The sequence below is a fragment of the Symphodus melops genome, assembly GCF_947650265.1.
Source record: "Symphodus melops genome assembly, chromosome: 17".
NCBI classification, from domain to species: Eukaryota; Metazoa; Chordata; class Actinopteri; order Labriformes; family Labridae; genus Symphodus; species Symphodus melops.
In genome coordinates this window covers 4,871,812-4,886,986 of record NC_136707.1, presented here as the reverse complement: position 1 = coordinate 4,886,986, position 15,175 = coordinate 4,871,812, and the positions used below count along the sequence as shown (strand labels likewise).

At 41.3% G+C, this 15,175-nt stretch overlaps 1 protein-coding gene across 1 annotated transcript; it reads left to right on the top strand.

The window, feature by feature from the left end:
• Nucleotides 1–1,268: 1,268 nt before the first annotated feature.
• LOC306837896 (myosin-4-like) lies at nt 1,269–14,786 on the top strand (the record flags this gene model as incomplete). The annotated part of the gene is made up of 39 exons (XM_079365755.1): nt 1,269–1,472; nt 1,702–1,845; nt 1,940–2,096; nt 2,653–2,680; nt 2,776–2,887; nt 2,956–3,048; nt 3,196–3,259; nt 3,597–3,695; nt 3,770–3,873; nt 3,948–4,086; nt 4,229–4,347; nt 4,573–4,722; nt 4,829–4,999; nt 5,088–5,388; nt 5,545–5,636; nt 6,258–6,345; nt 7,096–7,213; nt 7,306–7,429; nt 7,555–7,691; nt 7,767–8,022; nt 8,141–8,383; nt 8,900–9,076; nt 9,204–9,349; nt 9,427–9,517; nt 9,611–10,000; nt 10,080–10,206; nt 10,458–10,576; nt 10,668–10,864; nt 10,985–11,168; nt 11,302–11,467; nt 11,550–11,674; nt 11,763–12,071; nt 12,246–12,449; nt 12,535–12,660; nt 12,735–12,905; nt 13,117–13,221; nt 13,320–13,415; nt 13,687–13,821; nt 14,576–14,786. 39 exons carry the CDS (start codon nt 1,269–1,271, stop codon nt 14,597–14,599), a joined length of 5,835 nt encoding a protein of 1,944 aa, XP_079221881.1. The 3' UTR covers nt 14,600–14,786.
• Between the last annotated feature and the right edge of the window lie 389 nt (nt 14,787–15,175).

The window sequence follows — 15,175 nt, the reverse complement described above, 5'->3', positions numbered from 1 at the left end:
ACTATCGCTAAAGGTTAAAATGTGTCATTGATTATAAAAACAGTTTATAAAGGTTTATAAAGTATTTAAGAAAATAAATAAATGAAACAGTTTCAAACCTTTGCATAGCATTATTGTCTCTGTATTGTTATTGATACTTTTGTGGTTATAATTTGATAAACTTTAGACATTTCATATGGAAGTTGTTCTTATCATGGTATATGCTACAGATAATTGGATGATATATCGTTCAATAATTGAATAGTTGATTTTGGGTTTAAAAAACAAACAAACCCCAAAACACCTCATTATGAATTTCTCTAGCTGCCTAAATCTCAAATTCAAATCATTAAAGACTCAGAGACCATAGTCGTCTAATTATTGACTTGACCCAGGTTTGGCACATTTCAAATACTTTGCACATAAACAAAGATCCAAAATAAGCAATCATTTTGCATTGGCTGAAAAGTGGAAGATCTCAAACATCCTCATGACACATTTCCAAATGTAAGTGTTGCCCTTGTTTTGACATCCATGTGGAGTTTGATCCTTTTAATCCCACCAAGGAGCCTCGAACTAGCAGCTGGTGGTCGAGTCCAGAAGACATGAAGGTCATGTCGCATCCAGGAGACACTTATGTATGTTTTATACCCATAGAATGAACAGTCGTGATCACTGTTAACACATTACATATTAAAGATAATGAGATGTTTACTGAATATTTAATCATTAAACATGAAATCCTGCAAACAACACACTAACATTAAGCAGTTTTAATGACAGCTCTGACAGTGCTGGAGCATGTAAAAATAGATCCTGTGGATTAACACCTGCTGCTGCTGACAGGTTCCTATTAGCACCTGAACATCCTCTGTTATATTTAAGTGATCAACAATGCTGCTTGATTGACATTTAAGTCACTTTACCAAGTTTGGAGCGTCTGTCCCCCCCCCCTCCCAGCAAGCTCCCTCATCTTTATAAAAGGATCCTAAACTCCTGCTGGTGGTCATTGAGAGACGACTCATTCACTGACTGTCGGTAAGATCCAGGATTTAAATATTTCATACATTACATTGATGATCTTGTTTTATTTTATTTCACTTACTGAATACTAGTGTCTAATATGTGGTTGTCTCTTTTTGTGTTTGAAATCCAGCAACAAATCTCTGATATATAAACCCTTGTGTGAAACCGGTAAGTAAGACAGAAATAATTGGTTTAAAAATCTTGACAAAAACTTAAAAATCTAATTTCCTGATTTGATTTTTTTTTAAAGCTTAGCTATCAGCATGAGCAGCGACGCCGAGATGGCCCAGTATGGGCCGGCGTCCATCTTTCTCCGTAAACCTGAGAAGGAGCGAGTTGAGGCTCAGAACCGACCTTTCGATGCTCGGACCGCCTGCTTTGTGCCCGATGCCAAGGAGCTGTACATCAAAGGAGTGATCCAGAAGAGGGACGGAGGACAAGTCACTGTGAAGACAGAAGCTGATGAGGTTCATACAGTATTTTTCATACAGAACCACAATCAGCAGCTGCACATTACAAAACCCAACTCTCTTCTTTTTCTGTGATTTTAAAATGAATAATGTGATTAATGTTTTTAATATTTTAAAACTGTCTAAGTGAAAAACAAGGTTTCATTCATCTTTCTGGATTTTGTTAAGTGATAAGGTGATTTTCTGATATTAGTCTTTGATCTTTTGTCTAAACTTTAATTTTCAGATTGTAACAGTCAAAGAGGAAGATGTTCACCCAATGAATCCTCCAAAGTACGATAAGATGGAGGACATGGCGATGATGACACACCTGAACGAGCCGTCTGTGCTGTTTAACCTCAAAGATCGTTACGCAGCCTGGATGATTTATGTGACTGATCAGACTTTGTCTTCATCCATTATTAGTGACTCTTATGTACTGGATACACATATATTTATATGCATCTCTATTTATACATCTGCAGACCTACTCGGGGCTCTTCTGTGCCACCGTAAATCCCTACAAATGGCTGCCAGTTTACGACCCACAGGTGGTGGCAGCCTACAGAGGGAAGAAGAGGATGGAGGCTCCGCCCCATATTTTCTCCGTCTCTGATAACGCATATCAAAATATGCTCACAGGTGAGACACAGCAGAGAGGTGATCACAGGAACTGAATTTCCATCATTTTATAACTACGACTTTATACCACAGAGGGCGTTGTTCTGCTACAGAAGGTTTTCATAATTATAACAAACAGATTTATTTATTTTTAAGGTTTATTTGTGGGTTTTTATGTCCATATTTACACATAGCACAGTGAATAGAGTCAGAAATCAGGGAGAGAGAGAATGAGGACATTGAGGAAAGGAGCCAAAGGTTGGATTTGGACCTGAACCTCCCGCTGTACATGGGGCGCGCACACTAACCACGAGGCGAATGGCACTCCTTGTGTCAACTTACATATCCTGATTGGTGCACAGATGTGGTGACATCACTGTCTGACTAAGCTCTGCACCAAAACAGAAAGTACAAAAACATTTTATATAGAAAGTCTGTTCATGTGTCGGATCCTGTTAAATTTTTGTCTCTTGGATCAAACTATCGAATCGAACCGAACATGTAATAATCTAATAATTATGTCCAAAAACAAACTAAAATCATTTCATTGAGACTGACTGGTTTTTGTACTCAACAGATCGTGAGAACCAGTCTGTCCTGATCACGTGAGTCATTCTGCATTTAAATAAGAGGTTTCTTTTTTTTTAAATAATTTAGTCAGCAAACATTTTAATTGAATTTGTTTGGTTCCTTTCCAAAGCGGAGAATCTGGTGCAGGAAAGACCGTCAACACCAAACGTGTCATCCAGTACTTTGCGACAATCGCAGTGGCTGGAGGAGACAAGAAAGAGCACACGTCTGGTAAAATACAGGTAATCTGTCTCTGTCATGTAAAACATGAAAACTGGGCTGTGTGATTCTAACGCAACTGATCTCACAGGGGACGCTGGAAGATCAAATCATTTCAGCAAATCCTCTGCTTGAAGCTTTTGGGAACGCCAAAACTGTGAGGAACGACAACTCCTCACGATTTGTAAGTTTGAGCTCTATAATGTAATCTTTCACCCAAGAGCCGGTATTAAAACTTCATCTTTTTGTTTTAATATACATAAAACCTGACACAGAAGTATAATTCTGTTGTGTGACCTGCCTGGTCTCACGGAGGATTTTATTTTAACAGGGCAAATTCATCAGAATTCACTTCGGAACCACAGGAAAACTGGCTTCCGCTGATATTGAAACCTGTAAGTTTGTGTTGTTTGTTTCTTTTTCACGTTACTACCACTTCATTTATTTTTAATAGAAATCCTAAGGAGTTATGCACAGAATACGAATTAGGCTGATTAAAGGCAAACAACAAATGGCACTAACTACAATGATAATCATAAACACAACAAGAACAATCGAGAAAAGAAAGAAACAAAGAAAATCACTTGTGGCTTTGAGAATCAACCAACCAATAATCAAGTCATATAAAGACTTTTGGACTTTATTCAATCAAAAGAAAGCTTGCCAAGTCGTACTATCTTTGACTAAAAAACAACTTTTTTAACAATCTGATTCTATAAATATTATCTGCAGATTTGCTGGAGAAGTCGAGAGTGACGTTCCAGCTGACTGAAGAGAGGAGCTATCACATCTTCTATCAGATTATGACAGGACACAAACCTGAGCTCATCGGTAACACTTTTTATCTTGCAGGTTTCCATGGAAACATTGCTAAAACTAAACTTTTTTTTTTTTTCATTCCTCAGAAATGCTTCTGATAACAACAAACCCGTATGACTTCCCAATGATCAGTCAGGGTCAGATCACTGTGGCCAGCATCGACGACAAAGAAGAGCTGCTGGCTACAGACGTGAGAAATCTGTTTGTCCACGACTTCACTTTCGCTTCATTGTCTTCTGCTTAATCTGACGTTTAATGTCACAGACTGCCACTGATATTCTGGGCTTCACCAACGAAGAGAAAGTCTCCATCTACAAGCTCACTGGAGCCGTGTTGCATTATGGGAACATGAAGTTCAAACAGAAGCAGCGAGAGGAGCAGGCGGAGCCCGATGGCACTGAGGGTGAGACCTACATCTATAAAAAAAGATACAAATCAGATATCAATTTCTCTTATAAAGAACTAGAACACATCATACATGTGTAATGTATTCATGTCTGTATGTATGTGATATAATGAACTAAACATTGATCTTCTTTTCTCAGTGGCCGACAAAGTGGCTTTCCTCATGGGGCTGAACTCTGCTGACTTGTTGAAGGGTCTGTGTTACCCTCGAGTCAAAGTGGGGAATGAATACGTGACCAAAGGCCAGACGGTCCCACAGGTAATGTTCCACCTTTTATCTATCTGTTTGATGTAACAGGTGAAGATGCTCAATACGCTGTGATCATACAAGATCTGGCTGACCTGCCGCTGACCTAATAATGGCACAGTTGCATGTGGAAACACAAGCAAGTTTAGGGTTTGCTGTTCCGAGCTGTACCAAACTGGACTGAACAAACCCCACTGGTTGATGGAAACTGAACCCAAGTATCTTTGAATTGATCAGGTCACGAATGCTGTCGGAGCGCTGGCTAAGTCAGTGTACGAGAAGATGTTTTTGTGGATGGTGATCCGGATCAATGAGATGCTTGACACGAAGCAGCCGAGGCAGTTCTTCATCGGCGTGTTGGACATCGCAGGGTTCGAAATATTTGACGTGAGTGTGAGAGCTGGATGAAATTCTAGCTACTCGTCCGGATGATCTGTAACTCTTCTCACTAGTATTCTGATGTTTCATACACTAAAAGCTTGTTTTGTGACAGTTCAACAGCATGGAGCAGCTGTGCATCAACTTCACCAACGAGAAGCTGCAACAGTTTTTCAACCACCACATGTTCGTGTTGGAACAAGAAGAGTACAAGAAGGAGGGAATCGACTGGGAGTTCATTGACTTTGGTATGGACTTAGCAGCCTGCATCGAGCTCATAGAGAAGGTGAGACCTGCCTACTGACCATCACTTGACATTTGACCTTGTTTAACCTCATTTAACACGTTTGAATTCTTGTCTGTGACACTTCCAGCCGATGGGGATCTTCTCCATCCTGGAGGAGGAGTGTATGTTCCCCAAAGCCTCAGACACGTCCTTTAAGAACAAACTGTACGACCAACACATGGGGAAGAACAGTGCTTTCCAGAAGCCGAAGGTGGTCAAGGGGAAGCCTGAAGCTCACTTCTCATTGCTCCATTATGCCGGCAATGTGGACTACAACATCGGCGGCTGGCTGGAGAAGAACAAAGACCCTTTGAACGAGTCAGTGGTTCAACTCTACCAGAAGTCTCCCATGAAGCTCCTGGCCTACCTGTATGCTTCCTTTTCAGGAGGTGACGCAGGTACACACATTTGATTATAATCAGAAAGGTTTCTTTTTAGTAATCAATGTCAAGACAGCAACAAAACTTTCGGTTTGACATACAGATATCAGCGAGTGTAAATGTTGACCCCTCTTGTCAAAGCGCTCTTGTATCTGTGTTTGGTAGATTCTGGCGGAGACGCCGCAGGAGGGAAAGGTGGAAAGAAAGGAGCGAAGAAGAAGGGCGGCTCGTTTCAGACGGTGTCAGCTGTTTTCAGGGTACAGAAGTGATCACCTGTTTAATTACGACTTTACTGCACTGAAATGATGCCTATGTTTTGTTTTTAATCCACTGATCAATCAAACTGAAACCCCAGAGCCTGTTCAGCCTCTGAGGATGTCGAGTAAAAGTTTGACATGACTGGATTGTCATGTAACTCATTTGTAAATTTTCAATTATTGATCTGATTGAAAATGCAAGAAAACAATACATCACCTTGTTGCTAATTGGTCCCAGAAGCAGATTTAAGACCACAAGGTCTAGTTTTTCTTCTTCCTTCATACAACTAAAGGATCTCATAGTCATTGATTAAAACATCTCAACTAGAAACCAGTGAAACATTAAATCTGACAAACTGTAAACCTCATTGTAGATTGGAGGTCCAAATTGAATGTCATGTTTTCAACAGTGTTAACAGTTTGTGTGTCAGAGGTTTAACCAATCAGCGGGGTATGTATTTTAAAAAGGAGGTACATGGGTGTGCCGCTAAATTCTTGTTTTAGTTGATTTAAATTAATTGTGAGCTGATCAAAGAGAAACTTGCCCAGGTAAGTATTTTACTGATCCATCAATGCAAGAAGAAGAAAATGTTCATTCTTTGAATATTTTTTCTGCTGCAGGAAAATCTTGGAAAACTAATGACAAACTTGAGAAGCACACACCCTCACTTTGTGCGCTGCCTGATTCCCAATGAGGTCAAAACTCCAGGTAAGAATTGATCTTAAAAACACTTCCTGTACTATTGTGCACTACTTTGAAATACCATGATGCCTAATTATTTTCGGTATCATCATGTGTTCTTTTTGTAGGTACCATCATGTAATTTAGCTATCATGTGCACTAACTGTACTGAAGGTATCATGTGTACTTGCTGTAGGGATAATCTGAACTATCTTGAGGCATCTTGTGTACTTCTTTCTTGGTTTTTATTTCTCCTTTTAAGGTATCATGTATACTTCCCCATGACATTATGTGTCATTTGTAGGTATCATGATGTGTACTTCTTAGGTATCATGATGTGTACTTCTAAGGTATCATGATGTGTACTTCTTAGGTATCATGATGTGTACTTCTCAGGTATCATGATGTATACTTCTCAGGTATCATGATGTGTACTTCTTAGGTATCATGATGTGTACTTCTCAGGTATCATGATGTGTACTTCTTAGATATCATGATGTGTACTTCTCAGGTATCATGATGTGTACTTCTTAGGTATCATGATGTGTACTTCTTAGGTATCATAATGTGTACTTCTTAGGTATCATGATGTGTACCTCTTAGGTATCATGAGTTGTACTTCTTTTAGGTTTCTTGATGTGTACTTCTTCTAGGTTTCATGGTGTGTACTTGCTGTAGGTATTATGGGTACTTTCCATACAGTAGGTTTTTTTATGTTGTGAACTTCCTTTTGGTATCATGTTTACGTCCTGAAGGCATTTTGTGAACTTCTTGTAGGTATCATGGATAATCACCTGGTGATCCATCAGCTTCGTTGTAACGGCGTTCTCGAGGGGATCAGGATCTGTAGGAAAGGATTTCCCAGCAGGATCCTGTATGCTGACTTCAAGCAGAGGTCACTGATCTGTTCCTGAAGCATAAAGGTAACTAATACAGCCTTTAATCGAAATAGATGACGATAATTTGTCTTCATCTTTATCTGTGCAGATACAGAATCCTGAATGCCAGCGCAATCCCTGAGGGCCAGTTCATCGATGGAAAGAAAGCTTCTGAGAAGCTTCTCGGGTCCATTGATCTTGATCACACTCAGTACAGATTTGGATCAACAAAGGTCAGAGGACAAATGTCTCACAAGGTTCAACTATTGGAGGTCTTAGAATTGACATATTTTTGAACACGAATGGACTTAGTGAAACATTAATACAACATATTTCTGTATCAATATGAATACCAAAGGTGTTCTTTAAAGCCGGTCTGCTTGGCACTCTGGAGGAGCTGCGAGATGAAAAACTGGTGTCTCTGGTGACTCAGACTCAGGCGCTGTGTCGTGGTTACCTCATGAGGAAAGAATTCACCAACTTAATCGCACAGAAGTAAGAATCATGCTCTAAAATGACAGACTATATACAGTTGAACACTTTTGCTGACAGCTATTTTCTTTCTGATAGAGATTGCGTCTGGATATTGCAGTATAATCTGCGCTCCTTCATGAATGTGAAACACTGGCCGTGGATGAAGCTGTTTTTCAAAATAAAACCACTTCTGAAGAGCGCTGAGACTGAGAAGGAGATGGCGACCATGAAAGAGGACTTTGTCAAATGTAAAGAGGATCTGTCAAAGTTGGAATCCAAGAGGAAGGAGCTCGAAGAGAAGATGGTTTCTCTGCTGCAGGACAAAAATAATCTCATGCTCCAAGTTCAAGCAGTATTTACACATTCTATTATTTCTATATTCATAAATATGATCTAAATATGATGTCAACCTTTTAGTTCGATGTCATCGTCCTAACAATAAAGTCTTCCTGTTTTCCTGCTTTGCTCAGGACTCAGAGAATCTGTGTGATGCAGAGGAGAGGTGTGAAGGACTCATCAAGAGTAAGATCCAGCTGGAGGCCAAACTCAAAGAGGTGACCGAGCGGCTGGAGGACGAGGAGGAGATGTCGGCTGAGCTGACCACCAAGAAGAGGAAGCTGGAAGACGAATGTTCGGAGCTGAAGAAAGACATCGATGATCTGGAGATGACGCTCGCTAAAGTGGAGAAGGAGAAGCACGCCACAGAAAACAAGGTTTGTGATTTCATCTCAAAACCACTGAGATGACTGACTGATTTATTCCAGATTTGGCTTCTTTGTTTGAATGTCAATTAAATATGGTTTCATCTTTGATTATTTCTGGTAGATGCTTTTTCTAAATTTACTGCAGGGTAATTTAAATCTTCTCAAAACTTGCATTAGTTTTCACTAAAAATGGGCAATATTTAAAACACTGGCTACTCTTTCCAAAACTGTTGCCAAATGTGATAATACCATGAGTTTTAGTTTATAAACAGTGACTGCACACTTGCTTAAACTTTGAGATGAAACAGCTGGATTCCTTGAACACATCTGCTTTCATGGCTCCTGCAAACAACAACATTATTATTTTTAAAGGCTTCAAATTAATTAGTCTGACATGTTTTGTTTTTTTTACACATAATCCTTTCAATCAGCTTTTAGATTCTCCAAAAACCAACATGACATTATTTACTATTCCGTACGTAGTCGGTTTCTCTCATATTGATTTGTTGCATTCTTCTTCTGCAGGTTAAAAACCTGATGGAGGAGCTGGCCGGTCAGGATGAAAACTTGGGCAAACTCACCAAGGAGAAGCGAGCGCTGCAGGAGGCTCATCAGCAGGCGCTGGATGATCTTCAGGCTGAAGAAGACAAAGTGAACTCTCTGAGCAAAGCCAAGACGAAGCTCGAGCAACAAGTCGATGACGTGAGGGAGCTGGAAATAAAAAAACAGCCATTACATTACAAGTTCAAACTCTGTGGAAGATACTTTCTAACCTTGACCACACGATCTGAACAGAAGTTTAACTTGACCTGTGCACTTTGTGTTGAAGCTGGAGGCATCTCTGGAACAAGAGAAGAAGGTCCGGATGGATCTGGAGCGAGCGAAGAGGAAGCTGGAGGGAGATCTGAAACTGTCTCAGGAGTCCATCATGGATCTGGAGAATGACAAGCAGCAATCTGAGGAGAAGATTAAGAAGTAACCTCAGACCTGATCATGTTTAATGTGCATGAGGGGAGAAAAGATATGACATTGTGTTTCTTCTTGATTTTCAGGAAAGAGTTTGAGAACAATGAGCTGCTCAGTAAAATATCGGACGAGCAGGCAATCAATAACCAGCTGCAGAAGAAGATGAAGGAGCTGCATGTAACCGAACAGCTGTGTGATTCAAAATGATCAATAATCAATAGGTCTGTTTGCAATCAGTTGAGGGTTTATGTTGTTTATCTACACTTTCAGGCTCGTATTGAAGAGCTAGAAGAGGAAGTGGAGGCTGAACGAGCTGTGCGGGCGAAGATCGAGAAGCAGCGCTCCGACCTCTCACGGGAGATCGAGGAGATCAGCGAGCGTCTGGAGGAGGCCGGAGGAGCGACCGCCGCTCAGGTCGAGATGAACAAAAAGAGGGAGGCAGAGTTCTTGAAACTTCGACGAGATCTGGAGGAGTCGACGCTGCACCACGAGGCCACGAACGCAGCGCTGAGGAAGAAACAGGCGGACAGCATGGCAGAGCTCGGCGAGCAGATCGACAACCTGCAGAGGATCAAACAGAAACTGGAGAAGGAAAAGAGCGAGCTGAAGATGGAGGTCGACGACCTGGCCGTCAACATGGAGACTGTGGCTAAAACTAAGGTGTGTTTTCTTTAAATGTGGAGAATCAACACGAGGTAATGAAATGTTTACCGGATGAATGTGTGGTGAAACACTCTAGGTGAACTTGGAGAAAACATGCCGCTCCTTTGAAGATCAGCTTTTAGAGCTGAAGACCAAAAACGAAGAATGCATGCGACAAATCAACGATCTGTCCAATCAGAGGGCTCGATTCCAGACTGAGAACGGTAAGTGTTTTGATGCTGAATCTGAAAAACTTCTCTTTCAAAAAAGAAACAAATCATTTATACAAATGTGAACACTGTGTGAACTTTTGCACTTCTGTAGTTTGCTAACATGCTAACATTTTCAGTTCAGGGACTTTGGGAATGTGTAATGGAAAAAGTGCTGTTAGTTCTGTAGTTTGTCCTGAACAGTTTTTTGTTAAAGTAGATATTTATAAATGTATGTGTTCAACTTTTTCCCTCTTCGTCGTTAGCGGAGTTTTCCCGGCAGATGGAGGAGAGAGAGAGTCTGATTTCTCAGCTGACGAGAGGGAAACAAGGATTCACGACTCAGATCGACGAGCTGAAGCGTCTGATCGAGGAGGAGACCAAGGTGACCAAAGGGTTCGGAAAAAAAAAAAAAAAAAAGTTTATGTTTTGCTGTCCACTTTCTTCATGAAGCACCACCTCTTCCTCTTCATCAGGCGAAGAACGCTCTGGCTCACAGCGTGCAGTCAGCCCGTCATGACTGCGACCTCCTGCGGGAGCAGTATGAGGAGGAGCAGGAGGCGAAGGCGGAGCTGCAGAGGAGTTTATCCAAAGCCAACACGGAGGTGGCTCTGTGGAGAAATAAGTACGAGACTGACGCCATCCAGAGGACGGAGGAGCTCGAGGAGGCCAAGTAATCTCAACACATCATTTCTAACAGTCAAAGAACAGATCAAGGCATCATTTATTTACAGAGGAGCTTAAGGAGGTCAAGTAGTAAACACAAAAATACTTGAATCGTCGTGTTTGTCAGGAAGAAGCTGGCTCAGCGTCTGCAGGAGGCTGAGGAGCAGATTGAGGCCATCAACTCTAAATGTGCGTCTCTGGAGAAAACCAAGCAGCGTCTGCAGAATGAGATGGAGGACCTGATGGTGGACGTGGAGAGATCCAACAGCTTAGCCGCCACACTCGATAAGAAGCAGAGGAACTTTGATAAGGTCCGTTCTGTCACTTGAAAACACGTTCATTTTCTCTGCATTTAAAAATGTCAGTAACTCTCTGACCTCGCATTAACCTGCAGCTCCACAGTCAAATGTCGTCTTGTTGTCTTTGTCTCGTCTGCTGAATTAGATTCTGGCTGAGTGGAAGCAGAAGTTCGAGGAGTCTCAGGCCGAGCTGGAGAGTTCTCAGAAAGAGTCTCGCTCCCTGAGCACGGAGCTGTTCAAACTCAAGAACTCGTACGAAGAAGCTCTCGATCATCTGGAGACCATGAAGAGGGAGAACAAAAACCTGCAGCGTGAGTCAAATGCTGCTGCTTAACAGACAGTTTGAATCTAAAGCAAATCGTTTATTTTAAAAGCCTCTCTGTCATCCAACAGAGGAGGTCTCGGACATGACGGAACAACTCGGGGAGAGCGGGAAGACAGTCCATGAACTCGAGAAATTTAAGAAGCAGGTGGAGACGGAAAAATATGACATTCAAATCTCTCTAGAAGAAGCTGAGGTACATTTCAAACTTCCATTCAAAATCACAAGACTTCACGAAAGTCATAAAAACCAATCAGTTTCATGACATCATTGTGTTTTTAAAGGCCACTCTGGAGCAGGAGGAGTCCAAGATCCTCCGAGCTCAGATGGAGCTGAACCAGGTGAAGGCGGAGGTGGACAGGAAGTTGGCGGAGAAGGAGGAGGAGATGGAGCAGATGAAGAGGAACCACCAGAGAGTGATGGAGTCCATGCAGACTAACCTGGACGCTGAGGTCCGCAGCAGGAACGACGCTCTGAGACTGAAGAAGAAGATGGATGGAGACCTGAACGAGATGGAGATCCAGCTGAACCACGCCAACAGACAGGCGGCCGAGTCCCAGAAACAGCTGAGGAACCTACAGGGACAACTCAAAGTAAACACGTCAACAAGTTTAAAAACATATATGAAGTGTGCAAAAACTTAACATACAGTATGTTAAAGTTTCCCAGTACAACGATATTATGTACTTTGTAAGTCCAGATACAAATGTTTGGAGGCTCTCCCATTCACCTCTTATTGGCTGTAATGATTTTATGCTTCCCTCCAGGATGCTCAGATCCACCTGGACGACTCTCTGCGAGCACACGATGACATGAAGGAGCAGGTCGGCATGATGGAGCGTAGAAACACACTGATGCAGGCCGAGATCGAGGAGCTGCGAGCCGTCGTCGAGCAGAGCGAGCGCAGCCGTAAACTCGCCGAACAGGAACTGATCGACACCAGTGACAGGGCGGGGCTTCTGCACTCTCAGGTAGGTGACATGTTTGGATTTTTTTCTGATGGAAGTCACCAAGTCTTTGCATTAGGAATTAAGACGTTTTATCTTCTTTTGTCAGAACACAAGTCTCCTAAACACCAAGAAGAAGCTGGAGGCCGACGTGACTCAGTTTCACTCTGAGATCGAAGAAGCAGTTCAGGAGGCGAGAAATGCAGAGGAGAAGGCCAAAAAGGCCATCACTGACGTAAGAGACCCCAGGACGTACGTTTCATTCACCAAGACACAGAGAAATGTATGAAGCAATCCTCCTCTCTGCAGGCGGCCATGATGGCGGAGGAGATGAAAAAGGAGCAGGACACGTGTGCTCACCTGGAGAGGATGAAAAAGAACCTGGAGGTGACGGTGAAGGACCTGCAGCACCGACTAGACGAGGCCGAAAACATCGCCATGAAGGGCGGGAAGAAGCAGCTGCAGAAGCTGGAAGCTCGGGTATGAAAATGAAATTCAGTTCACGATTCATAAATGAAAGAACATGCAGAGAAAACAGCAAGAGAAAAACCTCCAAAGCAAATAAAACTGGAGGAGGGGTACGTTTTATTTCACCTCGTCCAAAGTGTCGTCAAGTGTCTTTAAATAGGAACTGCATATAACATGCCTCAGTATGAAATAAACTAGCATCTGAAGTGTTTTTTGTCGGTAGGTTCGTGAGCTGGAGACGGAGCTGGAGGCTGAACAGAAACGCTCCACAGACGCCATCAAAGGAGTCCGAAAGTATGAGAGGAAAATCAAAGAGCTCTCCTACCAGGTACACGCTCTCCGATTCTGTTACTGATCGTACATCGATGCCCTCCTGAAACTGAAACAAGGAGAACGCACTAATAAAGGTTTTGTGTTGTCCTTCAGGCTGATGAAGACAAAAAAAACAACGTCAGACTGCAGGACCTGGTGGACAAACTGCAGAGCAAGATGAAGGCGTACAAACGCAACGCTGAAGAGGCTGTGAGTTATTCATGAACGGGTTAACGTGTTTGAATATATCACACGCAGCAAAGAGGATGAGAGATAGTGTGACTCTGAATGTGTTCACACAGACGGCACACAGCGAGGTGGCTGTGAGTCTTCATCCCACTTTGTTGATCTGTAAACAAGTGTCAATACATATATAAATATCATAGAGGCTGAAGAAGCTGGGTCTACAGCACTTTATTTTGTGCATGTTTAAGTTTATAACACTTACATATAATGTCAATGTCAAACTGTTTATTTAAAGGAGGAGCAGTGTAATGTGCACATGGCGAGGTTCAGGAAGGCTCAGCACGAGCTGGAGGAGGCTGAAGAGAGAGCTGATGTAGCCGAGTCTCTGGCCAACAAGATGAGAGTGAAGAGCAGAGAAATAGGAGCGAAGGTACCTGACTGTGTGTCTTCTAATTATTTTCATTATCATCTAAGTATTCTGTTCTCATTTTATATGCACAGTAATTATGCAATGTCAGCTGCTTAGAGTTAAGTTATTCGGGTTTTTTTTTGGAGCCAGAAGTGACTGTATTTATGAAGAGGGTGGAGCTAATGAGGAGGGAGGCGTCTAAAAGAACTACCTTTGTTAGCATGGTACATCTATAAATTAAGGGATGCCAGCTTTGACTAACTGAACAAAAGAGCTACATGAACATTTATCAGTCACAGGTTGACCCACATCCTACCATGCTAAATGTTTAATTAGACTCTACGTGGGACCATAGTTTACTGAATGAGCATCATGCTTTATTAGAGAAGACTTGAAACTGGACACTGAGACCATAAAGTCATGTGGTATTTGTCTGGTGAGATAATAATTCAGGGGAGAAGAGTGCTCGTTTTTATAAGACTTCTCTACTGATCTGCCCCCTGCTGGACATTATGGAGAATGCAGGCCAAAGACACTTTAAAATACCGTAGTCTTCTAAACGTTTCAAACAAAGGGAATATAAACAATTTACTATAATATACAATCTATAAGGAAAATATAAAATGTGTTCTATTTTGTCCAATAAATGTTTAGTGTATTTTTTTTTGTATGTTTTTATTGTATTTCAAATTGGACAGATTTTGGCTGCTTTGATTTATCTGTTTTCCATCAAATTCTTCAGGAATGTTTCTGAATCAATATTTGTGTTTTCCAGACTCAGGAAGGACCCAGCGAGTAGCTGAGAGTCAGACAAGACTTTAAAATGTGCATGATGAAACGCATGTTTGAAAACTAATAACAAATATAGTTTACCAAATGTAATATTTTAAACTATAATAATGATTAAGTATTTATAAGATACTTTTTTATAGATTATATAACATCTAAAGTCATGACATGAAATCCCATTCTGTCAGTGAACAAAATATAAACACAAATATATCTCTATTTTTAAACAACAAATATAATAATAAAAAAATGTTTTCATATTAACAAGATTTAGATAATAGTAACTCAAAATGAGTTTAATTGCTCTTTAACTGGATAATTCTCTCCTCTAGCTGGTGTATCAAGTCCTTTTATATATCCTTAGTTAATCCATTTACTCATCCATCATGATTCAAAAACACAGAAACAGCCACAGAGGCTTCAGCACCACTCACTCACTAACTCTTTATTTGTTTGAGATCACAAATAAATGTCATATTAAGAATAAACTGTTGCGACTGTCTTTGATTGCATTTAAATAAACAGGCACCAAATAATCCCTAATATGTTCAACATATTCTTAATGATGTAATGGTGACAGGCCTTT